Genomic DNA, 27,844 nt, shown 5'->3' with positions numbered 1-27,844 from the left:
AGAAGGTAACATGGGGTGCCAGAGAAGACTAGCGGTGGAGAATAGGAGAAGGGAAGAGGCGCAGAGTTTTTTGATACCCTACATTTCTGTGGCAATATGCTACAGGTTATGACATGTATTGGCCAAAGCTATTGTAATTCAGAAGCTTCATTTATGCCAATGAAGAGCTCTGCATGCAATTCCCATTACACTGGGGATAAAAGAGTATAGGCTTTTTATCTAGCTAAACCCAGCTGTGGAATTTGACTCTTTTGGAGAACTGATGCTATGTGTGCATTTTCTACGCAAAGAACATCTAAATTGTATTTGTGTGGGAACAGTTCATTCATGTGAAGGTGTAACTTTTGTAATGATGCCAAGGTCATCAGAGACCTGCTGTGATCTGCTTGTTAAGTCCTGGTCACTCAGGCAGCTGGAACTTTAGGCAGGTTTTATGCATATAACCAGTTTATTTCCAAGACTTTAAATTAGGTTAATAAAGATTATGCTTGTGACTTTCCCTTTATACTTCCCTATCTTTTACACTTATGCACCTAGCATCTTGCTAACTTACTGAAATACATAGTGAAAAAGGGGAGAGAATACCTGTTCTGTTCCAGCCACACTAAAATTAAACTGTATCCTAAGATACATACAGCAAAACACAGCCTGGAGCAGATCTCTAGATATGACTGCATCAGTGTAGGTTGAACTTAATTTTGAACTTGTTAGTATGTATGTATTTATGTGTATATTTCTGTATGTAGATCTGGGGGTTTTATTTGGTTGTTTGCTTTTGTGTGAGTGTACTTCTAAGTACATAATGCTTCCTGTGTTGGGAAAGTCGAGAAAACCATGGTAGATGAGGTTGTGGAATCTTCAGGTACAGTATGGGTCTGCTGCAGTCCTTGCTTACAGTGCAGCCCTGTGTAGACGGTTGGATGAAAAAGAACAGACAAATCAACATTCCTTTCCCTGAACTCCCCAGCATGCCTCAGCTGCTTTCACTCGGCTCCAGAAAGGGGAAATGAGACAAAAAGGAGCCACTGGTGGACTGCTTGCTAATTAGTAAAACTTTGCTGTATGCAAAAAGCAACAATTGAAGTAATATATAAATGCTGTTGAAATTTCAGTATGTGAGAACTTAAAGCATCAACCGAGATTCATTTCAGAGCTTTTAACTAGATGTGTACTTAGAAGAACAAGTTTTTTCAGTATTTTCAAAAGACCAGAACTTGTCAGCCTACTTATGCTGCCAGTTTTTGTATAAATTCATTGACCTTGTAGACAGTCTGAGTGTTTTCTGAGTTACCGCTTTATCAAGCTCATTTGCATGATTTTAAAGCTGTTGCTTACTAGAAAACAATCTAGTGAGGGTGCACTTTGTAAACACCCTGTTATATAACTTTGCTTATTCCTTTTGGGTTGGGGAGGAGAAAATTGGGAGCTACAATCAAAAACAGCATAACTGAAAAGTGATTTTCGTGCTTTCATGAAATATTTCACAAAATATTGATTACCAAACTGGTCTATAGGATTCTTTTGTTTTCAGCCAGATAAACACAATTTCACATGCAAAAACATTATGATTCAGTAATGAGTGTGTAATTACCTATTGTCACCAGATAAAGTAGAGGCCAAAGGTATAAATGGATTCAAAAAGGGTTAGAGGAACTAATGGGTGATACATTCATGGAGGGAGAACAGTGAGAGCTCGGAGTGTGTAATGGGGAAAGGCTCGTCCGGTAGTTCTTCCTCTTTGCCCATAAACACCAGCTGTCACCACTGGAGAGAACACTGGTCTGGAATGACTCGTGTGTCTGTTCTGGTGTTCTTACTGTTGTTCAAGGTCTTAGTGTAGAAGGCGGTGGGCCTATATGTGAGAGCCAGATCTTTGTGCAGAGTATTGCTTTGTGTTAGGTCCTGAATGCCTAAGAGCAAGAACAACAAATTATACCTCAGATTATGTTTTTTGGAGGGGATTCTCACTGACAAGTCAATGAAAAGCAAAGATTAAATCCTTCCAGCTCTTTACTCCACAGAATTAAATGTTTACAAGTACATATTTGGTCTCTGTTATAGTATAACAATACAGATAGTGTAACAACATAGAGACATCCGCTCATGGTTTCCACAATAAATGGTAGGGTGTTTTAGAGAGGGTAAGTGGTGAGACTAAGGTGATGATTAGCTCGGAAAAGTTACACATGCTGCAGCCAGTTACCCTGCTAAAAAAAAAAAAAATCTATCATCACATGATAAATTGTGATGAGTAGTTTATTATAATTTGTCTTTGTGCCATATATTGATTTGAGTTTCTGAAAAAATACGAAGTGTATCTTTTTAAGTAGAAGTTTAACTCAGTAGCTGAACTCCTTCCATCCTCAGGCAGGAACTGAAAACCAAGCAGAACTTCTGCTGAGTAAGTACAGCCCCACGTGTGGGCTGCATGATATGCAGGTGGAGCTGCACCAGTACCACTGTAAGGTACTTCCAGTCTCTATTGCCTGCTCACCGTCTGCTCTTCTGTGCTGACACAGCACTTTGTGGGACCATGTTTTGAAATGGATCGGGGCTTTTTTCCAGTTACACACACCCCCGCCCCCTTTTTTTGGTTTTGGTTCTTTTGTTTTTTTTAGCGTCAGGATCTCTTTACATATGTGTGTATATATTACAGTTGATCCTGTTCCCTAGGTTGATTTACCGTGCAGCCCCACAGATAGTTGTGTGGATGTAGAGTGCTATATGTTAGTGCTTGGAATAAGCAGTGGGATGAGACTACCTAAATTGTGTATTGCTGTGGCAGATGCTCTTCATCAATATGTTCTTCCTTAAAGGTCCATATGGCTTTTGATGTCTGTTAAGTTTTTTTGATTACTTGGAATTACCTAACAATGGGATGTGATAATAAAAATATTTTAGGGCTATAGAGGAAGATGTCATGGTGAAAATATGTGATAGGAGGCATGAGACTGTTCAGGTGTTGTTAGGTTACTTTAGCACGTAGGTATGCCTGAGAAAAAAAAAACAAACAACTCCTTGTGTGTTCTCCCACAGTAATATGAATAATAAAAATACATGTGCAGTGCATACAGACTTAAAGTTAAATTCTTTGTTGACATTTTAATGTTTTATTCTACCTATATTTACTGTGGTGCCATGTGCATTTTCTGTTGGAAAACAGCATCATTTTTTTTTAAACATGACATAATTTGTTTTCCCTAGACTGCTGCTGTTCTTGTCAGTGAAAGAAATGCTGCACAAGAGGTGCGAAATAGTGTAGAAAATCAAGTCAAAAAACTGACTGAGGAAAACGAACAGCTGAAGACAACAGTTGATGAGCGAGAGAGTAAAATTGAAGAGTTGCACGAACAGATTGATAATATGAAAGGAGAAGAAAATTCAGCGAAGGAAAAAATAAAGATATATGAGGTAAGTTAAGAAAACAAACTCTTGAAGTAGGCTCCTTCCTGTTTGCAAAGGATACAGTGTAGAACAAAAACTGTCAAGGAGCATGGGCAATGTCATTGGGAAGGTTAAGCAAAACCAGCAGGTTTTCAAGTAAGATGCAGTTTACTGACATGTATAGGAAAGATTTCCCCCGTGAAAACCAGTGTAAAAGCAAGTCACAGCTTGGAACTGGGGAGATCAGTGATGGGCCAGAGTGAACATACTTTATAGCCCAGTTTACTTGTCAGATTAAGGGCCGTACAGCTATTTCTAATGTATCAAATCCTATCATTGCAGGAAGAGAAGCAACAATTAGAAGAAGCTCTGAAATGTGCTGAAAAGGAGGCAGAAGAATTGGTGGTGTTAAAAAGGTCTTTGGAAAGCCAAGTAGAAGATATGCAGGTAAGAACAAGAGCAGTTTGGAATATTTAAATTTTAAATTGTTTATGTGAGTCACCATTGCTTTCTGCAGAGTAACATCTCGTTCTTTTTGAAGTACACTTTGTTTTAAAGTCCAGACCTCACTGCAAGCTTTGAATGTTTCCTGGAAGTGTAGCATCATCTAATTAAAATTATTAAAATTATTTTCTTGCTAAGATTTTTTTTTTTTTAACTTCCATGGATTGAGCAAAATTTCAGGGAGATGAATCACAAAATAAACTTCCTAAGGTTTTATAAACCTATTTTATTATTTTGAATGATCATTCAATTCTGGTTCTGTGTAGGTATTTACATGTAAAAGAATAAAAAGCTGTACTTAGATATGAATAAAAATATTGATAGTAGAAAAATATCAGGAAATTGGCTTATCTTTTTATTTTTTATGAACTTGTCTTATTTGCAAATATTGCATGGAACTAGTATATTTCATCAGAAACCCAGGGAAATTTAATGCATATCACTAAGGCTTGCAGCTTCTGAAATTCTGTATGAAGTCCTCTTTTCACCTTGCTCCTTACTCTGCTCAATGTCCAGGAAAGGATAAGGTTTCTCCCAGATTATCCCAGAAATTAATTGTGTGGAGAATGCATCTACTTCAGAGTGGAGAGGGATATTGGCAATATTGCGTATGAGTAAAGATGGAATGAAAATTCAGATCAGTTTAGTAAGGAGAGGAATGTGTATAAATCCTAAAACTTTTCTTGTTGACATCATATTCTGTATCTGAAAAAGTTACAAACCTAATCTTTCCTCTTTGTAATTCACCTTTGGCATGTACCAAAGAAGCATCTATTGCTACAGTATCGGATAGTTTAGAATTGTCTTAGTTTTGCTTTTAGAAGCAAAGTTTTTAAGTGATTCTATCAGACAAGTCAGACTCAAAAGTGAGATACATATACCTTCCTAGCAACCCTTTTTAAAATGAACAGATGTTTTCCATTGTTGTCTTCAACACAAATTTTACATTACTGTGCTGAAAATCTGAAAATGAAACTTGTCTATAGGTGGTTTATAAACCAAGGGTAGATTTATTAACCAGCATGTTCTCTTGGGTCAGTTAATTGTGATAAAAAGAAAAAAAAAAAACAAGAAGAAGAAAATACTGCTATCTGTTTAAAATGGAACATGCTGCAAGAATATAAGGGTTTAATAATATGGGTAAGGAAGTTTTGTTTCTACAAAAAGATGTTTTTAAGCTGATGTTCCTTGTAACTACATCAGTAAGTGTTTCATCTGAGGCTTTTGGTTGGTTGTGGTTATTTTTTTTTCTTCTTAAATCTGTTTATCTGTTCTACCTCACTGATTCTCCATATTTGCTTCTATGTGTTGCTGATAGTCTGCACAGTCACGATAGATGGCCCATTGCTTATCATTGAGTTGCATTTTTAGCACTGTTCTCCAAGAACTCTCTTCTGTCATAGTCTGGCTTGACCTTCCTGCACAACAGGAGTCAATGCACCTATACATCTCCTGCATCTTGATTAGCTTTGGGTCAAGGTGCTTGAAAAGCGTGTTCTTTTCTGTTTACGCATCCTTTACGCCATCATGCCAAGTAATGGTGCCTCCAGGCTGGCTGTCCAGATTAAAGAAATCTGGGGAAGGTGACAGATAGAAGTCTGTCTTGTCATTTTATTCACAGCTCATGTCTGATTTCTCATTCTACACTCTTCTTGTCCACCGGATATGAGCACTAGTGGACTTCAGGATGTGATCAGCAGTCGCTTGTGTTTAGCCTTTCTCAGCCTTTCTGTCTCTAGGTTTTTGCTTGTTTTAATGAAGAATATTGTGCAGTAGGCTTATTTGGCCTTGTGTTGCCTTTGGCAATTTAGACAACAAACTTTGGCACAGTATTAATGCTTGTCACAGAGGAAACTTAATTCCTGACTGGCACATCTTGCTTTTTACGTAACACAAATTACTTTTAATGGTGGACTAGCATAAGAAAGACAATGACAATATGAACAGAATTGTAATAGTTGCTATAAACATAGCCAAATGTATACCTCCTCCATTCCGCATTTCTACTCGGAAAAGTTAAAGCTGGAATACACTTAATTATTATAGACAATTTGTCTTAATGCTTTTTTCTAAATTCAACCTGAGAATATTTTCTTTGCGGATGGGCAGCCAAGTAGTTTTTGTAGTGTCTCGTCCTGTGTTATAACCTCTGTTGTAGGGTAACCTCCTCTAGGTAGTCCACTGTTTCAAGAAATGTAATACATGTTAACAGTTTTGCAACATTGAAAAGACTTTTGGAGATTTCTTGAGAAATCTCTTGGGAAAGTAAATACTTTAGTATGCACCTTAACTATAGCATGTATGGTACTGCAATATATTTAAAAGTAAAAATTGTATCAACATTATGAATGGCAATGCCAAGTATTCTGTGCTTTTTTAATTGAACAATCAGAATACAGGATCCTTTCCATGGGTGGAAGATACGAAACATATCTTTTCATTGGGGTAAATAATGGTAGGCACATAGAATTAGTGTTTGCACAGCACTGTAACATGAAATACATTCGTAATTTTCAGTTATCAGTTGAAATAAATTATTGAAAGAGAAGGTTACTTACTGCTAAAGAGAAGGTTCAACTAATATTGTTTGGAAAAATATGGAAGTATCGCAGTATCCTTATAGGTTACTGTGAAAACAAGTTACTACTTTTGTTTTCCTCCATTTTGTTTTCTTTCCTTCTCTGGATGTGTGGAAATGTGAGTGTGTTCTATTGTTATTTTATGGCTCCCTTTCTTCTGGACCACTATCTGTTCACCAATCTGAAATTGAGAAATACTGCTGTAGGGTGAGCCTCACTTGCACTGGAATAACACTTAAGCTTCTGCATAAAGTAATTAATTGCCACTACAGATTGGCTTGTGGTTACACTGTAACTGACAGGCCAGCCAGTTCCAGTGAAAAGTACTCAGGGATTTTTGTATGTGAAAGGGATTCAAATTAGAGGTTATACTTGCGTTGACTGTTGAAGCTGTCCTATGGGACATCCCAAATTTCAAATATGAAATTCAGTATAGTGTATTGAAAGGCTAGATGCTGAGGAAGCTGCACTATTTGGATAGTTGGTAGCAACATTTCCACTGCATCATGTTTTTTAATACTTAAGACAAGTATCATAAATGGACGTTCAGTTGTTTCTAGCATGATGTATTAGTCTACTTTAAATATAAATATTAAGCTAGGCATACTAATTCTTATCAGTATTTTTCTCTTCTATCAGCTAATCTAGAAAAGGGAAATACCGTATCCTAATTTGTGTTGCCCAAGGAAAATGATTGTTGGTAAGAAACTACATGACGTTATTTCCCCTGAATAATATTACAAGAATGAAGCAGTATCTGTTTTTATGCTGGAGTTTTATTAAAACACAGATAATTTCTGTTGCAATGCTCGGTTTTCACGAGGAATATTTTTACCCTATACCTATGTTACCGAGTTTTATGCTGGCTACTTTTCAGCAAAACAGCAAGGACTATATTATTATGCTTTAGTGGTAATTTTACTATTTGAAGAATATATGATTCTATGGCATAGTTACTAACTAAATAGTACAGATGATCATATAGACATCTATTAAACAGATTTTAAGAAAATTATGCAGAATGGTGGGGTAAGAAAACCATAATTTCCACCCAAGCAGAATTCAGCAAGCCCAGACAGCAGTCAGCTATTATACACTTTTCCAAAGAGAATGGTTGTGCATGTCAGCCATCTGATTGTGCGTTAAAAACTTGTTGAGTTGGTAAGAAACAATACTGCTGTAATTTTTTTTTTTTTCAGTTTTGGACTTTTTATGTACCCAAAGAAGCCTTTGCTTTCTCCAATCACTCATACAGGTGATCTACTAGAAGGGGAGGCTGAAAAATGACAGGATCTTTACTGGGTCCAGGAGATGCTTAGTCCTATGATTCTTATGACACGTCAGATGGCTCAGCAGACACTGATGCATCACAACAGGGACACGGGCATGAGAGATTTTAATAGATGTGGGGGAAGGAGAGCATGAAGCACCTGACCTTCAGTTCCTGTGATACTCTGAAGTAGCATTGCCATTGTCAGTTTATTATTGAACTAACTAAAACCAAACTCAGTAAAACTGAAATTTCTCCTTGGAGCAGGTTGGTTATATAGGAATTGCATTTTCCATTAAAATAGTTGTGATTACAACATCACAACACTTTCTAATTTAGTTATGTACTTGGTATTTGTTTTATCATCCTTCCTAGTAACAAACAGTGAAAATATGTTGGTGAAAATAGGGATGCAATACATGAAAAGTACAGCTCTTTCTTTTCAGGATGCCAGAATATAACTCAAAGGAGAAAAAGCTAAATTTCAATCTCAGGGGTCTCAGTCTGCTACATATCTGAAAATCAGGCAAAAGTTAGCATGACCTGATGAAAACAGAGGTGATCCACTGCTTGCATCGAACCCCCTATTCATTATTTTGTTCAAATATTATTATAGCTATTTTTACCTTGGCAATTGCCCTAGTTAGTTGTTGACATTTCTTTTCATATTAGTGATTGATTTTTTTTGTTTGTTTGGTTGTTTTTGGTTTTTTATTGTTGTTGATAACTCTCAGGTAAAGACAGTGACCAGGTTTGCTCTGATGTTTACTTGCCTTTTCAGCACACTGGAAATGCAGAACGGCATCCTGCTGGCACATTTATTCTGCCACAGTGTATTTCACCGATCTTTGTGCGGAGTTTGTTTCTCAAGGATGCATAAATAAACAGAAAAGTTAAATGGTCCGTGAAAGGCTGATGGAGGGGGACGTACGTGAGGTTTTTATAACCTGTTCAAATATGGCACATTAGCAGGGTCCCAAGATTTCAGCAGCTTTTAGAACTGAAGTGCAAAAGTTGAACCTTTTCAAGGTTCTTAAAATCCTTTGGTGTCAGCTAAACTAACTCTGGTGTAGAATTAGGCTTTGCAAAACAACATCTGTTAGCCCACAGCATGTTTTAGGGTTATATATACACTTCTGAGGCATGCACCATAACTCCTATTTGTATTAGAGATGTCTTGTTGACAGGTTACATAAGAATGTAAAAGAGACAACAAATCTAAAGAAGTATCTAACTTCTAACTTTTGGCAATGTTCTTTCTTTTTTCTTATAATAGAACAATTATTTTTTGAGTTTCTCATCTATATTGCCCACAGAAATACTACTGTGCTTTCACATTTAAAGTTCTTTGAAGTGTAAGAAAGTAGGCATCATAGGTATTAGATATTCAACAAAACTGTGTTTCCAATATTAAAATGTAAAACTTTTTTTGCAATGCTTTTTAGAATTTATGGTGTTTTTAATGGTTTACATTTTTCTGTTGGAACAATTTAAACTGTCCATAATCTGGTTTTAATAAATTTCATGGTGTCTCTCAGACTTCATAAACACAAACCCTTTTTCTAGTCTTGTAGTGTCTTATTTAGAGTAGGGCCATTAAGTTGTTTTATTATGCAGGGAGAAGGAAGAGGTGAGAGTCCCAACAAGCAGGTGGAAGATAACCTGCTTTTCTTGTATTGGAATGAACAAGTGACAGTCAATTATTCTGCTGATGGACAGTATTTAGATGTTGGAAGGTGGTAAGTTCTTAAACATCATGAATGTGATAGCAGACACATTTGGGTCTCCTGGTAGGTGAGCATGCAGCATAGCTCTGCAGTTCGTTCAAAATTTAATCCAGATAATGAAGGTCTGGTTTGAACATTAATGGCAAAAGTTCTTTCAGGAAGGGGATTTCTGTGCTAGGAGCTGCAAAGTTCAGTTTGCACAGCATCTGGCACTATGAGACATGATCTTGATTAAGGCTTATGGGTGCCATAGGAGCACAGCAACGGGGGGAAAAAAAACACCACTAATTATTTCTCACTCACTGGAGGAATTTGTATTTTATTTTATTTTACCTAGGAAGAAATATTCTTGTTCAGAAAACTTTTAAGGGAGCATTAAAGTGAGCAAAATATAGGAAAAAATGAATCCTGAAATGGATATTGAACCTTGTACAGGAGGTAGGATTTGCTGACGTGTGCAACTGCAGAGGAATGTATGCTTTACATATAACAGAATCACGAAAAGGGTCTGCATTTGGTCCTACAAACGTTGCAACAATGTTCCAGGTATTATAGGAAAGATAAAGCACTTCATTGCTAAAGCAATGTTTGTCCTATACTGGCTAGCAAGCTGTAACGCCGTAAACTTTATTTTTTAATTTAAATTTGTCTTAATGTTACCACAGCTGGCGGTTTTACTGCTGCACAGAGAGCGTTGTATAACATTCCTTTAAGGCATTAGAAAATAGGATCTACTATTCATTACATGAATGTTTTTAATCTACTGCAGGAGAACATCCGGCGTATTTCGCAGGAGCGGCAACAGTTAACTCAGCAGTTAAAAGATGAAACTCACCAGAAGGAACAGTTAAAGCAGATAAAGAAAGAAATGGAGAATGAACGATGGCAACTGAACAAGACTGTTGAAGAGTTACAGGTGGAGGTATGAGTTCACTCCAAAGAGGCTGCAGGAACCTGAATATCTGACAGGCAACAAATGAGCTGCCAAACTGTAAAGAATTCTTTTTTTTCAAATGTGTAACGGGAAGTGAAACACAAACTTTACTATTAGTCTCTTTAACATAGAGGCTATTGATAAAAGCTTTCAGGGCTGGAACAGTGGTTGGAACACCGCTATCTCAAAATACTGTTGTAAAACAGTTTTGTTTAGACAAGATCCCAGATTTGAGTTCAGTTCAAATGTATGCTACAGCAATATTTCAGAGTTTTACAGCTGATTCTCAAAATGCTACTGCATTAGACTTTTGCCATCTGTGTGTAAACCATACAACTTAATATTGATATCCTGAAGTGTGATGGCGCAGTTCATTACATCAGTCAGCTGGAAGAACTGCTGACAGACGAAAAGAGAATAGTCTTGCCATATATACTATCAGAAAATAACCTTACAGTTTTGTGTTTTCACACTTCTGCACAGAAACTCATTTGTTTGGAAACATGTTTGATAAATTTTCAGTTTGAAAACACTGAGCTGAATATTGAAGCTGGAGGAAAAAACCTTTTGATTTATGATAGAAGCTTTTGTAGCACTATTTCAGGAAAAGAAAAAAGTATACTTTTTTCCCAGATGTCAGAAATGGTAGAGGTCTCAAGAACATCAGCTTTGGAGCTTCACAACCAGCTTGATGAATACAAGGAGAAAAGTCGCAGGGAACTTGCAGATATGCAAAGACAATTGAAAGAGAAAAACCTTGAGGTAGAAAAATCACGCTTGACAACCATGCGAATGCAAGATGAGGTAATGACTCATAAGTTCACTGACAATTTCTAACCTTTGACCTAGAATTCAGCTCAAATAGTTTTCAAGGCAATGAATGTTTGCTATGATGCTCTTGTGTACTTCGTCGTGAGAGACTGATCTCAATCAGCATTCTTTTGAGTTTCATTCTTCGTGATGATGATCAGCATGTTACTTCTGCTGGGGAAATGGGGTTTCCTGTTTATGACAGATAAATGCAGTGTCTGACAAATGAATGCATCTTAAGTGATAAGCAAGGATTCCATTGGTGATCTGCTGCTCTTCTAATACCTTCTACAGAAGGAACTGAGAATGTGGAAATATTATCGAATTAGGAAAAAAAGCCCCAGCAGTTATTTAGAGGAAAAAAAGGGAAAAAAAATTCTGGCTCTAAAGGAGTTGACATGCTTTCTCCTCTTCCTTCATATGAGCCAAGTTGCAGATTTAAATGACAAAGGTGTAGTTGAAGTGTCTGCCTCTCGGCATGTAAATCTTGTCATGAAGGCAATCCAGTCTTTTAAAGATCTGCATATACTTGCTCTGCAGTCAGAAAAGCTATGAGAATACACAAATGTTTTCTTTATGTAGAATATTTTAATAGCTTGGTTGTTCCAGTTCGAAACTTCTTGTATCTTGCCCTCTTCCCTTAACAAATTTGTTTTAAATTCAATTTAAAAGAACAGCAATAGCAGAAATTATAGTTGCTATATATTACTGTCTTCCTTCTGTATTTATTCCATTCAGGGATGGAGAGTGTTTGTAAAGGGATGAAGACTCATAATGAAATGTGAAAGATCAAACTGACACATTGAGAACATGGCTCTTAAGTTAAATAAATGAGAATACACAGGTTAAATAAGATATGTGTGTGTATGTAAATATGTATACACACTGTGTTTACAGTTATGAAAAATACTTCTAGTGTTATCTGTTACAACTACAAAACAAATACATAGACAAAATTTCAGAACAAAAGAAACCTTAATTGTTTGACAAAGAAATAATCCAAACAGTACAGAAAGGACAAAATATTACCGGTTGTGGAATTCTGCATCTCCACGAGGCAATATTTAAAATCCTAGGGCTTTAAAAATGTGGTGTGACAACTAGCTGCAAAAAAGGAAACAAAATCTGAAAATATAGCATAGGCAGGTTAAACAGCAGACTTTCTAGAGAGACTAAATATTCAGGACAATTGAAAGTCTTTATTATCTCTTTTTTGTGTTTAACAAGAAGTACAAATAGATAATCCTTCCATTCAACATGAAAGAGTCTGTTGTCTGTCAGAATCCTCTTGGGTAGGTGTCATAGTGCACAAAACATTCTTTTTGAGAGTCTCATCAAAAGCCAAGGATTGTAATGATCATGGCAACACGAGTATCATCATCTTGTTCTAGCAGAGAAATTATGAAACTGTCTTGCAGGGTAGTATGGGAGTTCTTCATTGCTGTATCTCCTGTAAGTTCTCTGTGGATACACAAAAGATACCTACCTTGAAAGCTGTAAATCCAATGTCATTCTGAAGCGTTAAATGCATATGAAATGCTATTAATGTGCAGATCTCTGCAATTAACTAGCTGTTTATGCAGAAGTCCAATGTTTTGTTGTGAGGACTTAGTAACAGGTAACAAAATCTGTAAGCAGTCACTAATACATTATTTTAGCTTCATCACTAAAATAAGCACTTCACTGAACCAGAGGAAGAAAGGAAAGGAATAGTATTGCAGAAGTTCCAAAGATAATAACCATGTAGAAAATTGTAAAAATCTTGGCTTGCTGTAACTGGGTGAAAAGAAATAAATAAAAAACACCCCACTATGTATAATTGTCACTGTAAAACCTGTAGTGTGAATAATCTCTTTAGAGCTGATCTTTAACCCGTGTTTATTTTGTCAGTGCCATCTTGTGGATAAAGTAAAAATGACTATGGAAAGCATATTACTCGATGCAATTTGTATCATGCTTCCAGATCTGTCATGTTTGTAGTCAGCCCTCTTTACAGACATCACTTATTTATAGAAAGTACAGTATAAAGTGTACTACCATAATTTTATTGTTTCAGATGCGTCTTATGGAAGAAAACTTGAGGGACCACCAGAGAGCTCAGGATGAGGCAGTAACAAAAACTCATCTGCTGGAACAGACTGTAAAAGGCTTGGAGTACGAACTGGAAGCCAAAAACCACTTAAAAGATGATCGTGCAAGACAAATCAAACTAATGGAGGTAAAAGACATTTTTAAGGGTTCGTATCTTATTAGAACAGATTAAAATAATTTTGGTATTTCACATGGATTCTGCCTGGGAAGAAACAAAATAACTTAATGTTGTTGAAAATCCATGCAGTACTACTGCAGGAATTGTTCTGGTATATTCTAAAGATGATGTGTTAGCATATCTATTGTAGCATGACGTGTTCTGAATTGCAGTTGTTCTTTCATAATTTTAATTAACCTTCTTTGTAATTAATTTTCTGTAGAGTTTATCAGGCAACATTGTATTTATTTTCATTCATAGGCACATCACTCAGAACTTAAAAGTTTTTAGAAGTGGGAGTTCTATTTAGCATCTAATATCAGTTCATTTCCGGAGCCTAGGTAACATCGTTATTTAACTGTTGTTACAGGGTTACCTTCGTACAGTTCAGTTGAACTAAGCTGTCATTTGACTTTCATAAACACTTCTATACCATTTTACTCATATGAAAAGAAATTTGTCTTCCAAGTGTATGATATAACTTAGACATTCTAAAAACAGTCTCTAGAAACATTACAGAATTTCTCTTATTTTATTGAAATAGGTGGGAGTGGTTAAAAAGGGAAACGAAACTTCTGTTTTACTTGTGTCACACAAACAAATTCACTTCCAAGGCTTATCTACCTGCCATCTCTTTTTTCTACATTCTGTAGATTTTTTCAGAGGCATTTCACTTTTCAGGCGTAGTCTTTCAGACAGTTTGAGTCCTTCAAGTTTAAGGAAGAATGCCCTAGTAGCAATCTGAAGAGGATGGGAAAGTAATATGCTGAAATTACTTTTCGTTCTTCCACTTAGGACAAGTTATCTCACCTGGAACTTGAGCTTGATGAAGAAAAGACCAATTCGGATTTGTTGTCTGAGAGGATCAGTAGATGCAGAGAACAGGTACTTGAACAAATTTTCCAACTGTTGTATAATGATGAGGGAAAACTGCTATTAAGATCACAAACAATATTGATGATCAAAATAATGACTAGCAATAGGGTTTATATACTATACTTAAGCAGAGTATGTAGATCAAAAAAACCAAACTTCACAAACATGATTAAATATGCTCTTTTACATCATCACAGACCATTTTTTTCCTGTTTTCCTAACTGGAAAACTGACACAGATTCCATATAAAGATTGAAGACCAGTATCATCTTCTGATATTCGTGATGCATTAAGCTTCATCTAGTAATCATTGATGCATGCAGAGATGATGCTATTTTAGGCTTAATGTTAGGTGGTGAAGCTACCACAGAAAGCCTGGTTGTAGAAAGTATCTGAGATTGAAAGATCACAATTTTTTAACCTTACCGAAAAGTAGGCGAGTATAATAAATCCTTGATTTCAAAGAAGCAGAAGCTTAGGAAATTGTGGAATTAATTAGTGAAGTCAGCTGCATTGAAGATGCTGACCAATTTCGACAGAGAGGAAACTTTGTTTTCATTACAAGTGTAAAAACTGATTAAGCTATATCAAAGATAAGACAGTTGGAAAGTGTTTTCCACGTAAAAACATCCGTTGTTAGTTCCAGAAGTGTTACATGAGTAGATAGCCCAGAGAGAGCGGAAGAAGGTTTTATTAACAAGGTTGTGTCTCATGGGGCAGAAAATGTAAAGATAAAGTGAGATTTGCCGTTCTCAGTGAGATGGATCATAGTAGTTGAAACAAGTAACAAAAAGGTTCTTGGCTGTAGAAGTAGAAGAAGTTGTGGAAATTGTATGATGTGGTATCAATCAATATAAAAAGTAATCCAGGTAGGCCACCTCAAAGAAATGAATATTTTGCCTCTGTCTTCAGTAAGGCCAGTGAACGTGCGGGTGGGGGGAAGTGGAGTGGGCCAGTCGAAATGCGACCATTAAGCTGGATATTACTGAGTCTGAGAGTGTTCTGAAGAAAGAGGCCGTAATAGTATTATTCAAGATTTCTGAAAGAACTGACCTATGCAATTATAGGTCCTGTAACAAAGATTTATAATAAACCAGAAAAGTAGAGAATAAGGCCTGATGACTGAAAATGTAACTAGAGCATCCATGGTCGAGTGGTCAGGATTACGAAAGTTTTTGAGTAGTCCACAGAAAGGAATATGGTGATGTGGCTGTCTTGGAATGTCACTGCCTAGACAATGTTCTTTGCCTTAGTTTTACATTTTGAAAGATGGGGAACTGATGCATAACTCATTACAGTATGTCTATTACTGTAGCTTTACGTTAAGTGCTATATCTCATCAGTAATTTCCTAGAAGTCCAGGAGACAATTTGCATTGAGATACAACCGATGATAGTCTGTTCTGTTTTCATTTCTTTCATTCTCCAGAAAAAAAGAATAGCTGACATTCTTTTGAATAGCTTTAATTTCAGAGGGAGAACAGAAAGTAAAGTCTTAGCTGCTATGTCTTTTCAATGAAATTTTATGTTCCACTGAGGCAGCTGGAGAGTTTTAAAGTGAGTTGGAGCTCAGCTTTCTTTCACATGTCCTTCAAACACCAAGGCACCATTACTACTTTTTTGGACTCAGGTTACGGAGATTCTGTTTGATTGCAATATAGTCTTTTTGCTGTTATTCCATTGATATTGTACAGACTTTGAGTCGGTGAAATAGAGTCTAAAGGACGCATAGCAATGTGGGGTCATGCTATTGTTAAGTTAGGAAGCCTTTAGCAGTAGAGTCTCATAGCTGCACTGGTGGGTACTGCAATAAGTTGACTTGTTAACTGAATGGAAACCTGAAGTACAGATGGGTGACCAAAATGTTACATAAAGGGTGAAAGACGTGTTTATTTTGAGGTCTGAAGTTTCTCATTTCACACATGAATTACAAAGGTTGCTTTGTTTTGATTTTATGCCAGAATGACTAAGTAATCAAATTACTGAAGTGTATTTTCAGGGTCTGCTAAGCATTTATAATAACATGAGAAATTATAATGGATTTGTTTTGGTAATATCTGTATTTCTGTAAGTGTTTTTTTTATTATAAATGTGTTATTTTAATATACTGATAATGAACTATAAACTCAAATTCCTAGTTAAAAACAAATTGAAACAACTGGTTCAATTTTACATAAAACTAAAAGTTTGAATAAACATTGGCAAGACTGATAGTTCACATTTCATTTACCGTGAGCATTTACCATATTAGCAACTCTGGAAAGTGCAAAATGGTCAACAGACATGCACACATAGAAAGCTAGAGTGCTCAGCAGCCCTTTGAGTCTAAAGCGAGCAGGGACAGGGCACATTTTGGTACGTGATTAGTTTTTTCCTACAAACAAGTGCAATGAAATACCTCTTGCTGTTTTGTTTTTGCAAACATAATTGACAAATACTTAAGGTACCCTCATCAATTCCTGTATTCTGTGAAAATGCAAACGTGAGTGTATTGGCTTCAGAGTTGTTTCCCGTAAGAGTGAAAAATGGACTAATTAGTTCATATGACAATTTTAGAATAAATACAGAAGGATAAAATTGCAATGACTGCATCATTCACTTGCTTTTAGTAAAGTGTTCCCAATGGATAGCTTATATCTGCTTTTTAGCTGGCACCGGATATGGGAAGCAAACCAAATGTGGACAAGAAGGTTGCTTTTTAGTTATGAAGGATCAGAGGGGTTTGTTTGGCTTTACCTTGTTTGTTAAACATCAGGTTTTTTGGTCACATACTTCAGAATTGTTTGTGTGGGTGTCTCTCTTTCTATATAGGCACATATATATATATTTTACTTTTCTCCATTTAGGTATTACCAAGAAACATAGGCTGTGAACCTAGTGCAAGATGGTAAACAATGGTGATAGCATCCAAAATATTAGAAATCAAATTGCTTTCACTAATAATGAACTCAACAGCTGCTTCTAATCCTAAAGCTGGCATAAAATGCTGTTATGTCTAATAAAGCTTTGTAAAATCTGATACTATTGTTTTTTTCCATTCGTTGTTGTTAGCATTCTTCAAATCCAGCTGTGATAGCTGTTGCCTTAAGCTGCAGAAATAGTTTATTCTTTTAACATAATTAGAATATGTTAGATATGGGAAAGGTAGAATGTGAAGCACAAAGCTCCACATGGTACATACCCAAAGCAGATCTTAACTGCTGTGAATAAAGGAAAAGTCTGAGCACATTTGGCACACAACTGCTTTTTTACTTTGTGCATGTTTGTGTGTTTACCAATGAAAAGTGCAAGGAGGTCCTAATCAGGTACAGTACTCTTTGTCTCTCCCACTGTTTTTCTGCGAGGTTGCTTTTACCATGATGTGTCCAACAACAGCAGCAGTCATCTTGGAAATATAATAATTGTCCTCTAAATAATTCTTTAATTTGAGATCTTGGGAAGATTGCACAAATTTGTTACAGCCTTTGAGCATGGTAAGAGCGTAGTAGAATTTTGGTTCAGGAAGCAAGTTGCTACGTAAAACAAGAAGCCTTTCTTTAGTTAACAGTTGCATTTTTAAAAAGTCATTCATTTTACTATAAATTTTACCTTAGTTTTTCAGTGTTTATCTTCATGGCTAAGGCAATTACAGTGGAATGAATTATTTGTAATCCTTCACATTACAGGTTTTGAAATATATATTTAATGAACAAATGCAGATATTGTATACAAAAATGATTCTAATTTTTCTGTATAAATTCATATTTTACTATATACTATATTAAACATTATTATTATTTGGCTGCTTTGTGACAATGAGAGCTTTCAGGAAATCACCCAGCTGTTGAGAACACAGCCACATGCTAACATTTGTAGTCCAGTAACTGTTATGACCTTAGTTTCCAGGAATGCCTTCTACTGTTCTGAAACCATACTGTGACATAACATATGCAACTGCATGCATGCTACCCTTGTGTGTATTCATATACTCATTTCAAAGCTACAGAAACAGTGTAAATTACTTCTTTTAAACATGTAACTAAAAATATATCTTTTAATATTACAATGTGGTAAAAAAAAAAAGGCCTAAGGGAAGATTTCATGTGCTGTACTTGTTTAACCTTCACATTCTTAGCATTGTTTTCGGTTTTTTTTTAATGCAAAAATTCCCAATGGCTTTTGAAAGACCTTTAGTGAGATAATTCTGTAACTTAGAGCTGCTTAACTGTGTTCGTATGTTTATACAAGTTCATATTTAACTGCTGTAAAGCAGGGAAGAACGCTGTGGCCACTGAAACCTTTGTCAGTCTTTTTGCAGGTACAGTAACTGGCATAGATGTTCACTGTGTTCCCCAGGTGATATTCACCATAGTAAACATTGTGCAGGGATTAGCACAAATGCTGTGGTGACATTAGCTGTGCCTGCAAAGGCATTTGTAAAGTCTTGAGGGCAGTCTCAGTGGGAATGAGAGGCAAGAAAAGTATATGGCCACTACACATTTTTCCTTTAATGCCAAAGTTTAAGTAGCAGCTGTTAGGCAGTTTAGAGTTTCCTTTTGATCCTCAGATTTTTTTTTTCCAGCCAAGTCCAATAGTGAGATAAACCAAACAAATTCTGTATTCTTATCTTGATTCTGTATTGATCAGGTAGTTTTTTAACATCTTGCATATGGAGAATATACTTTCCTTTTGGTTATTGCATATGCAACTGAAATATTTACTGAAACTGTAGCAAAAGTGTTTTAACAAAGCAAAAACCACCCCCTCCCCAAATCCAGAAGTCTCTGTTCTCCTGGTATGACAGACATAAAATTGGCAGGAGAAGGGGAGCAATGTTCATACCCAGTATGCATCGGTCTGTTGACTATTCTCATGGACATAGAAAACGGTAATTGTAGAGTGTCTCACTGAGTTCCTAGGCACTTCTCTGCAGTTATCAGTTTGTGTTTAATGAAGTGAAACTTTAAAGTGGACTAGTCAGCAACTTAAAGGTAAGGTGCTGTTTCAGACCTTCAGACTTAAGTATGAACAAAACAGCTGTAGAAAGTGAAGACTGATGTGATGTTCCAGAACTCGGTTCTCTGCCACATTATAGGTCTATCATGCAATATTTTAGAGTTCAGTTCCCTGCTACAGAATATTTATATTGAACATTAACAATACCCAGTGTGGAAAATACCTAGAAATAATATAGGCTTCCCGAAGTGGAAAATGGTATTCAAGACTGTAGTTGTAAACTTCATCTGAAATCATGTGTATGTCTTGATTTCTGAGAAATAGCAAATTTTCTCTCATTGCGTGGGTGTATGTACTGTATGTATATATACACATACAGTGTCATATAGATAAATATTTTCATATAATTTCTGTCTTTACTTTCTATAATAGATTGAACAAATGAGGACAGAGCTACTTCAGGAAAGAGCTGTAAAGCAAGATTTGGAGTGTGACAAAATTTCATTGGAAAGACAGGTAATTGCAGCTGGCATATTATCACACTAGCAAGATAACAGGTTGGATATTTGCCTTCATTAGGAAACTCAAATAAGCATTTAAGTAATGCTGGTAGCTGGCACTATCCCACCAGAGTGTGCTGCTGGAAGTATGTGTTAGTAAGAATAGATTAAAACCGTGAGTATCTTAATACATATGCTCAAAAAAAAATACTGCAATCTTGAATTAAGTCTTCTCTTAGTATTTTTTTCTTTCTGTATCCCCTGTTTTAGCTTGAGGTTTGTCACAGTTTATATATTTCGTATGCTAAACACTCATACTATGCATACATCTGTTTATATAATAAGACATTTTTGTTGTAGTGAGTGCAGGCATCTCTCTACCACACAAATTCTGTCTATACATTTGAGGATCGAAGACATTAAAAATAAGAAATGTGATAGTTGATACAGTACACTGTTTTTAGAATGAAACTGAGATATCAGTATAGAAATTTTTAAAAAGCACATATACAGAAAAGACTATGGAATATCAAAGACACTGTTACCTGATTTAGCTGTAAATCCTTTGACTGCATTTGGAGGGACTGTTCTTCAAAGTCTTGACAGTACTTCAGGATCACTTTTGAAGGCAGATCATCATTTCAAGCAATTGTGATTTTGGTTGAGTATTTTCTGTGGGAGCACACAAGTGAAAAAATGACGTGTCTCTGAAAGAAGAGATACCGATTTGATAGAGAACTGCTACTCTCTGTTGTCTAGGAGGGAATATGACTCATCTTTCAGTATCTGTGATGGAAAGCATGTTAAAAATACTTCCTAGCTTTTTGCAGCGTTTTATTGTGCAGCTCAGTGGTCTTTGAAAGCAAGATTACTATCATAGGCCCCAGCTGAGATCCAGAGGAACGCTATCTTAGCAAGTCATAGTATTATTGACAGTCTTAAGAACATAAAACAATTGTGATGAGAATTTAGAAAACGTGTTTATACCAGACACCTAATTTGGTGCCTTAAATTTTATGTGAAATTAATCCCATTTTATTTGTTTGAGAAAAAAGAATGCCACCTACTGGTATATTCCATGTACATCCGTGTATTTTAGTTCTAACTTTTGTATCATACCTTTTTTAGTGTTTTGAGGTCTGAGATCGTGGTTTGAAGTTCTGTAACAAAGAGCTTTATTTTCTGTTCCTCATGCAACTCTTTTTTTTTTTTTTTTATTCTTTCCTGGCAACTTTATCATTAGGTTCACATTGAAAACCTAAATTACCTAGCCTCATAAAAATTAAAGTGTAAATCTGAGCAGAAAGTCTGCTTTTATAAATCAACGCAGCTTGCGAAGTTTTTCAAACTATGTAGTAGGAGTAGCATTGGATAGTTAAGAAGGGAGGGGGGAGGGAGGAACCCCACAGTAACAGCTTTGATAAAATGGTATTGGATGCAAGTAATTTCTTTGTCTACATATTTTAGCTGTAGACCAGTGAGTTACAGGGGAGGAATACAGAATTTGGCAGAGTAATTGTGTGGAGAATAAGACAGATCAAATTTATCTGAAAAATTTTGGCATGTTAAAAAAGTTGTTGGAAGGGGCTTGCAACCATCTGAAGTTCAAGGGTCCATTTAGGCCTAAAATTTTAACTCAAGCTTAGCACTGATTTGTTTTTTAAATAAAGCACCGTAATAGAAGATTTGTTTGATTTGTTTGTAGTAAACAGTAAAATCTCACTGACTCTCTTTTTCCATATTTACTATATTAAATATATACTGATCACCTTATGTTTGCCTGGATAAATTTGTTTTGTGTTATGGTGATATTTGTTGATATGAGCATGTATGTAGTAATCAAGTATGTTCAACTACAGAACAAAGACTTGAAGAGCCGAATCCTTCACCTTGAGGGTTCTTACCGATCCAGTAAAGAGGGCCTTGTTGCTCAAATGGAAGCAAGGATCACAGAGCTAGAAGAACGACTTGAAAATGAAGAGAGGTGAAACTAGTTATGTTAAGATCAAAACATGCATTTTTATATTTGTTAATATGGCTTCTTGCTAATATGAAGTCTCTAATACAATTAACTTCATTTTTTTTTCTCACAAGCACCAAACTGAAATGGTTACTGTTTCAAACAACTATTGCAAATTTTCCCTTATACTGAAAGCACATTAGAAATTGCCGTATAAATTTAAAACTGGGCACAGTGCTAACATGCTTCCGTACCTCATTATTTTGTCAATGTCTAATATGAGTACCAGGCTTAGAAATATTATCTATAGTTTAACTCTTCGATTTTCATGGTCACTTCATTATTTAATCTCTGAGAAATGTTTTGGTTTTTTTCTTAATGTTGCTCTGGAGACAGAGAAATTCATGGAACCAGTAAGTCAAAGCAAGGGCCATTAATATTTATTTAATTCTTAGAAGATTGCTAAGGAATTATGTCAGCAGGATTGGAATTATTTCAGTTCCTTTTTTTACAAACCTATCTCTTGTTTTTTTCTAGGGATAGAGCTAACTTCCAACTAATTAACCGCAGACTTGAGAGAAAAGTGAAGGAGTTAATGTTGCAAGTAGATGATGAACATCTCTCATTGACTGATCAAAAGGACCAGGTAAAGGGAAAGACTAATATGCAAATGTTGGATATTCATCCTACTAGCACAAATCATCATATATATGAGATAGATATGAGAAGAATATAGGTAGATACTGATTATTCTGTTTATGAACTCCCGTTTAGTGAGATTTGCAGTTCCCATTGTCATCATGTTCTTTTGTCTAGTACTAAATTGTTACTCATTTCTAAAATTCTGAAAAGGAAGCACTTATAGAACCAATGCTACAATTATTTTAAGAAATAAAGCCAATAGCAGACAGTATATGATTCTAAAAATATGTACACCAACATATGCTCCTGTAAGTACATGCACCAACAAATAGTAAATTCTGTTTCGCCACCATAAAATTTTCTTTAAAGAAAGAAGTTATTTATTGTTAAATGTAGCCTATAAGTATTAAGCATGCGTTGATACTCTAAGAGCAATGTGCTCTACCATTCCTGTGGTTAATACTCTGCCTAGAGAATAAACACTATCTTTCAAATTGCAGACACCTGTTAAGGGACCAATCCTTTAAAACCTTCTGGGTTTTTAAAACATATTTCATAATATCTGTCTGGTAAAGTTACTTAACTTATACCCACTTATAGCTCCAGTCTTCCCTTATTGATAACCAACTCTTGCTAACACATAATACTATCTTACTCTACCAAAGTTATGTTCGCTTGTTGCTGGTTTTCTTTCTTAAAAAATTGTATCCCATCACTTTTCTCAAAGTCTGATGCTGACTTTCGAATATTTCTGAAGCACAGGATTACAGTGTCACTATGCTGGCAAAGTTTGTCTTCTCCCTCTCATAGATGCTGGAAGAATAAAATTCCTTTATTAAAATAGTCCTCTAATGAGCTGACATGTGAATATTTCAGTTGAGTTTGCGTTTGAAAGCAATGAAACGTCAAGTTGAAGAAGCTGAAGAAGAAATAGACAGACTGGAAAGTGCTAAAAAGAAACTCCAGAGAGAACTGGAAGAGCAACTAGACATGAATGAACAATTGCAAGGACAGCTAAATGCCGCAAAGAAGGAATTAAGGTAGGATGACTTGTCAGACCTTACAATTATGTATCACACCACCATTCACAAGTTTGACCTCTTGCTTCTTTAGTTCATAAACTGAAGGCTTCCTCCAACAAACTTGAAGTTTGTCGTAAGCAGGCAGAATTTAAGAGACAGACCTGTGAAACTCTTCTGCATTTCCTTTCTCTACAAACTTTCTCCAACTCTTTCCAGGTGCTCTAGGTGCCCAAATCTTGGTTCCAAGATCTGCCTGCTGAATAAAGTCATTGAGGCAGGGAATGAAAAATGGAAAAAGGTGGTGGAACTCAACACTCTTATCATTTGTAGTAATAAAAATTTCCTGCTAATGACTGAGAGGTACGATCATCCTGTGTTAGTTTTCCTCAGCCATCGTTGAACATCTGTGTGTGAAGTTTAGTGTTTCCCCTCTCTGTGACTTTAGTTAGAGGTGCTTGAAAGTATGATTGATTGATCTTCATTCTCTTGCGTGTTTCCTTCATGTAAGATGTAGTCTATCATAAACTGCCCCTATTGGAGCACAGGTTTCTTTGAGGTCTTTTAAAAATGTAAATCTTACCTGTCAATGTTTTAAGCTTTGCATAAGTGTTCTGCATGTAGCAAAGACATATGTATTTTGTTTTAGTAGACTGAAGAAGTCACCAAGTAAAGTGTTGGCTGATTCTGATGATGATGATGATGACGATGATTTCAGCACGGACGGTGATAGTCTCTGTGAAGTACCTTCAGGAAATAACTTTTCAAAACATGATGACAAACAAATCTAAATAAGTATTGAATCTGTGATTCCTTGAAAGTACTGGAAGAATAACAAATTATCAAGAGACTGGATATTCTAGAAGCCAAACGACATAATGGGATTTAAGAGTTGGGAATATATTTCCATCCATACTGTGCCTTTTACTTATTTAGATAACCACTGCTTATTATAGAAAACAGGATTGCATAATGAAACAGCTATAAAACATAGAGAGATATATATATATATAACTGTTACTGAAAACATGGGGATAATGTTTCACATTGGAACTGTGATTTTGCTAAAATTCTGTTTAAGTAAAAAGCCATTTGAAAGTAATTAAAAATTAATTTGTAGTTGTTAAAACCTTTTTCCTAAAATTAAGGAAACCACAGAAGATTATTTAATAATTGTAAGTAGGGAGAAATTATGTATAAAATGTAAATATTTTAAACCTGATCTTTTTATTGGCTACTTTAGTACTATTTTGTAAAGTTTCAAATATTATATAAATCAGTTTCATATGTATAATACTTAAATTTACATTGAATGCTATATTTGGGTTTTAATTAAGAAGAAAACAAGTGAAAATGAATACATTTTGTGCATTGCAGAGCAGACTCTCAGTTCCTGAGCCAGGAAGTACATTTGCGTTTTAAAACCAGGGCAAATTTTATTGTATGTATTCTGTGTATTAGAGATCAAATGTTAATCCTGCCTGTTGACTTTAAAAGGACCATCACGTCTGCATAATGCATGAGGCTTGCCTACAGCTTTCTTGTAAACCTCCTTTGGGAAGCTTTCTGTTCTTAGGGTGAGAATGAGGTCAGTTATTACTTGGCATCTTTCGTTCCCTGAAGATGACTCCATACTGCCAGAGGCACAACATGATAGGCCTGCTGATTTGTGGGCATCAGTACAGGTTTATATTAAAGTCTCCAAGGAGTCCCAGTCATTCCAGTAAAATTGCTTGTGGTCTTTGAATGAAGTACATGCTTAAATTTGTTAATTGATCCCAAAATGTTATGCATCTGGCAAGAAACTGCACCAATGAAACAGAGAGCGCATAATCTGATTTTTGTTTCTGAACTGTTCTTGAGCATCTATTTGTGATGTATTGTAGTGTATGGTCATATACACAGATATATATTAGTATTTCAGTTTACAGAAGTATTGGCATTTTGGGTGACCCATCTGTTCAACAAAATTTGCGGGAAATTTAAAAGAAAAAAAAGCATTGCAGATTTTTTTAAAAAACATTTTCCATTTTATTTCTAAAAATGTTTTTTTGCCATTTGTATTACACCAGACCATTTTTGCTCCTTGAAAATCTAGAGTTCTAAGGAATACTTTAAGCTGAAGTTGCTGGGAGCTTCCATTACTCCCACAAAGGCACCTACTGAAAAGGACGAAGTTAGCAGCTCTGACAGTGAGGCTGATAGACTTGGTTAAGTCAAGAATCCTGACAATGGCAGTATCCATTTTCATACGATTATATGAAATGAAACTCCTGCCTGCGGGATCAGATGTATATTCATGCATAGCGGTTTACAGACACTTTTGCCATGTAGTTCCCTTCAACTTGATTGTGATGGTTTGAGATCTATGGGAAATAATATGAATGGCACGTGTCTATGTCTCTTATCTTTTCAAGTAGCATACATCATATGATTTTTTTTTTGCAGTACTAGCTTTAATATTTTGACAACATAGAAACAGCCTTTCCTCCAAGATCTGCACTATACTGTACTGACAATCATCATATAACGTGCTGTGATTTATTTTTGTTGTTTTATTTGCATGTTTATGTAGTCTTAACTTTAACCAACTGATTCCAATCTCCAGTACTCTGTCCTAATGTTCATAGATGACCATTATTTCAAACCACTGGAAGAAAATAACTTAATATTGCATCTACCTCCAGTTACACTAAACTGTAAAAGAAAAATTCACTTAAAACAGTCAGTCAGCGAGCTCTTTCAGGTCTACTTTGTATGTGCACATAGCTTGATATGACAATTGAATTTCATATGGAAGATATGTTTAAAATGTAACAAGAAAATAATTATCTGGATAATTATCTGATGCTGTAAACAAATTTCTGCATTTTCTTCTTTTTGGATAGCTACTTTTTTTGTAATTTATAAAGTAGGTGGCATGTTTAATATCTAGAACACTCCTTCTCTCATTTGATCTTACAATAAGGTAGAAGGAGGGAGACAAATTGTTACAGGCTCCTGGTGGGAGAGATCCTGCTTGTTACACCTCCCTCCCCTCCATGTCTTCATAAAAAGAACTGATCTTTAGTCTGCTCATTTAAACTTGGAAATGGTGTCTCCTCTTTAGAGTTCTCAAAGGATATGACTAAAATCAAAGAAAAGATATTGAAAAGGGTATTTCAACTTGTTCACAAAACAGGCAGTAGCTCTGTTTCTTGGTACATGCTAGCTATTGTGAGGGTAGGGTCTAGATCTTGGTTGCCACAAAAAACTGTAATAGTTTAAGGATGTCTGATTTGTTCACTCCATCTCATGGCAGTTTTTAATCAAAACTACTTTTAAGGTTTAGTTTGGAAAAATTTACCTGATATTTCCAAGTAAACTGTTTTTAAATGAGTTTCAGAAGAAGCTCTTGACCTGTAAAAGGAAGCAAGAGAGAGAATATGTGAAGAAACATGGTTGTGAGACATTTAGTCCCTAGAAGTGTGTACAAACATCAGCGTTTCGGGTGTATTAGAGATATGGCTTGAATTCTGAGCTGGAGAGACCTTCAGTTTTCTTCGATGATACCTTAGTATCTCATAAACAGACCCAAGCTAAATCACTTTTGAAATAAGCCTGACCTGATGAATTATACAGTGGATTCATCTCTCTGTGTAAGTAATCTGTGATGAACAATGAACTTTTTGTCCTCTCTGGGATTAATGGCCCTTCATATGCTACTGTGATTTTGACCATTTTTATGTGGTGAGAGATTTTCTATAAAACAATATTTCTTCCCATTAAAATTCTATTCTGCCTAAATATACATGTTCTTCAAACAGCTGTGTAAGATTAATATTGCCGTATTCAATTCCTTGACAACTTGTGCCTTAAGAGGACTTACACAGTCATTTGTAATTCCTGGTTTTGAGAATCAAATGCAAGTTATATTTTGAGCATTTTCACTAATCTGTTACACTCTAACAGATCCTCTTGGTTCCCTGAGACTACTTTTGTAGATAGGAGAATACAAGATAACTTCTACAGGAGTGTTTTGATGTTTTAAATCAGTAACATTTGGCAACTGCTCCAAGATCTTTCAATGGCAATTGCTATGCAATGCAAAATATATAAATGTAAAAGAAACAAGCAAACAAAATCCTCATGTCCTCCATAGACTCCTCACTCACTGTCCAAGTAATAAAATTAAGGATATTCGTCGCATGTAATGGATTTTAATGTCCTTGAGTTTGAAAGTCATCTCTTTTCATAAAAGCATTAAGGTCTTTCAGACATCTTACGTCTTTTTAGTGCATGGAGAAAGAAAAAGGAGTCGTCGTCTTCTTGCTGTCCCCTGTACTTGCTTCCCTGCGCTGCAGTTTAATTAAGGAAAACCCTATACTATGCAAATACGTTCTTAATTCAGCATTGTCTGCTGCTTTTTATTGTTCAACCACCATGCAGGTTTACCCCCTACAATGTAGCCTCTTGGT

General features: G+C 35.7%; 1 protein-coding gene across 8 annotated transcripts in view; it reads left to right on the top strand.

Annotated features, from left to right (window-relative positions):
* The window catches only part of CGNL1 (cingulin like 1), a 62,806-nt gene extending 35,240 nt beyond the window's left edge, over positions 1-27,566 (top strand). For 3 of the 8 annotated variants that reach the window (XM_075431795.1, XM_075431797.1, XM_075431796.1), the window contains exons 9-20: positions 3,205-3,411; positions 3,727-3,831; positions 10,234-10,386; positions 11,032-11,202; positions 13,265-13,426; positions 14,252-14,341; positions 19,699-19,782; positions 21,626-21,750; positions 22,264-22,372; positions 23,245-23,408; positions 23,607-23,750; positions 24,037-27,566. In XM_075431795.1, the coding sequence (XP_075287910.1) occupies positions 3,205-3,411; positions 3,727-3,831; positions 10,234-10,386; positions 11,032-11,202; positions 13,265-13,426; positions 14,252-14,341; positions 19,699-19,782; positions 21,626-21,750; positions 22,264-22,372; positions 23,245-23,408; positions 23,607-23,750; positions 24,037-24,178 (1,656 nt within the window). In that variant the 3' untranslated portion in view covers positions 24,179-27,566. Of the gene's footprint in view, positions 1-3,204; positions 3,412-3,726; positions 3,832-10,233; positions 10,387-11,031; positions 11,203-13,264; positions 13,427-14,251; positions 14,342-19,698; positions 19,783-21,625; positions 21,751-22,263; positions 22,373-23,178; positions 23,409-23,606; positions 23,751-24,036 lie in introns of those variants that run through there. The other 5 variants (XM_075431798.1, XM_075431801.1, XM_075431800.1 and 2 more) reach the window with 5 other exon arrangements.
* The last annotated feature ends 278 nt before the right edge of the window (positions 27,567-27,844 follow it).

Source organism: Opisthocomus hoazin, chromosome 10, assembly GCF_030867145.1.
Source record: "Opisthocomus hoazin isolate bOpiHoa1 chromosome 10, bOpiHoa1.hap1, whole genome shotgun sequence".
NCBI lineage: Eukaryota > Metazoa > Chordata > Aves > Opisthocomiformes > Opisthocomidae > Opisthocomus > Opisthocomus hoazin.
The sequence above is the reverse complement of the archived record's forward strand: the minus strand, read 5'-3'. Positions and strand labels throughout refer to the sequence as shown.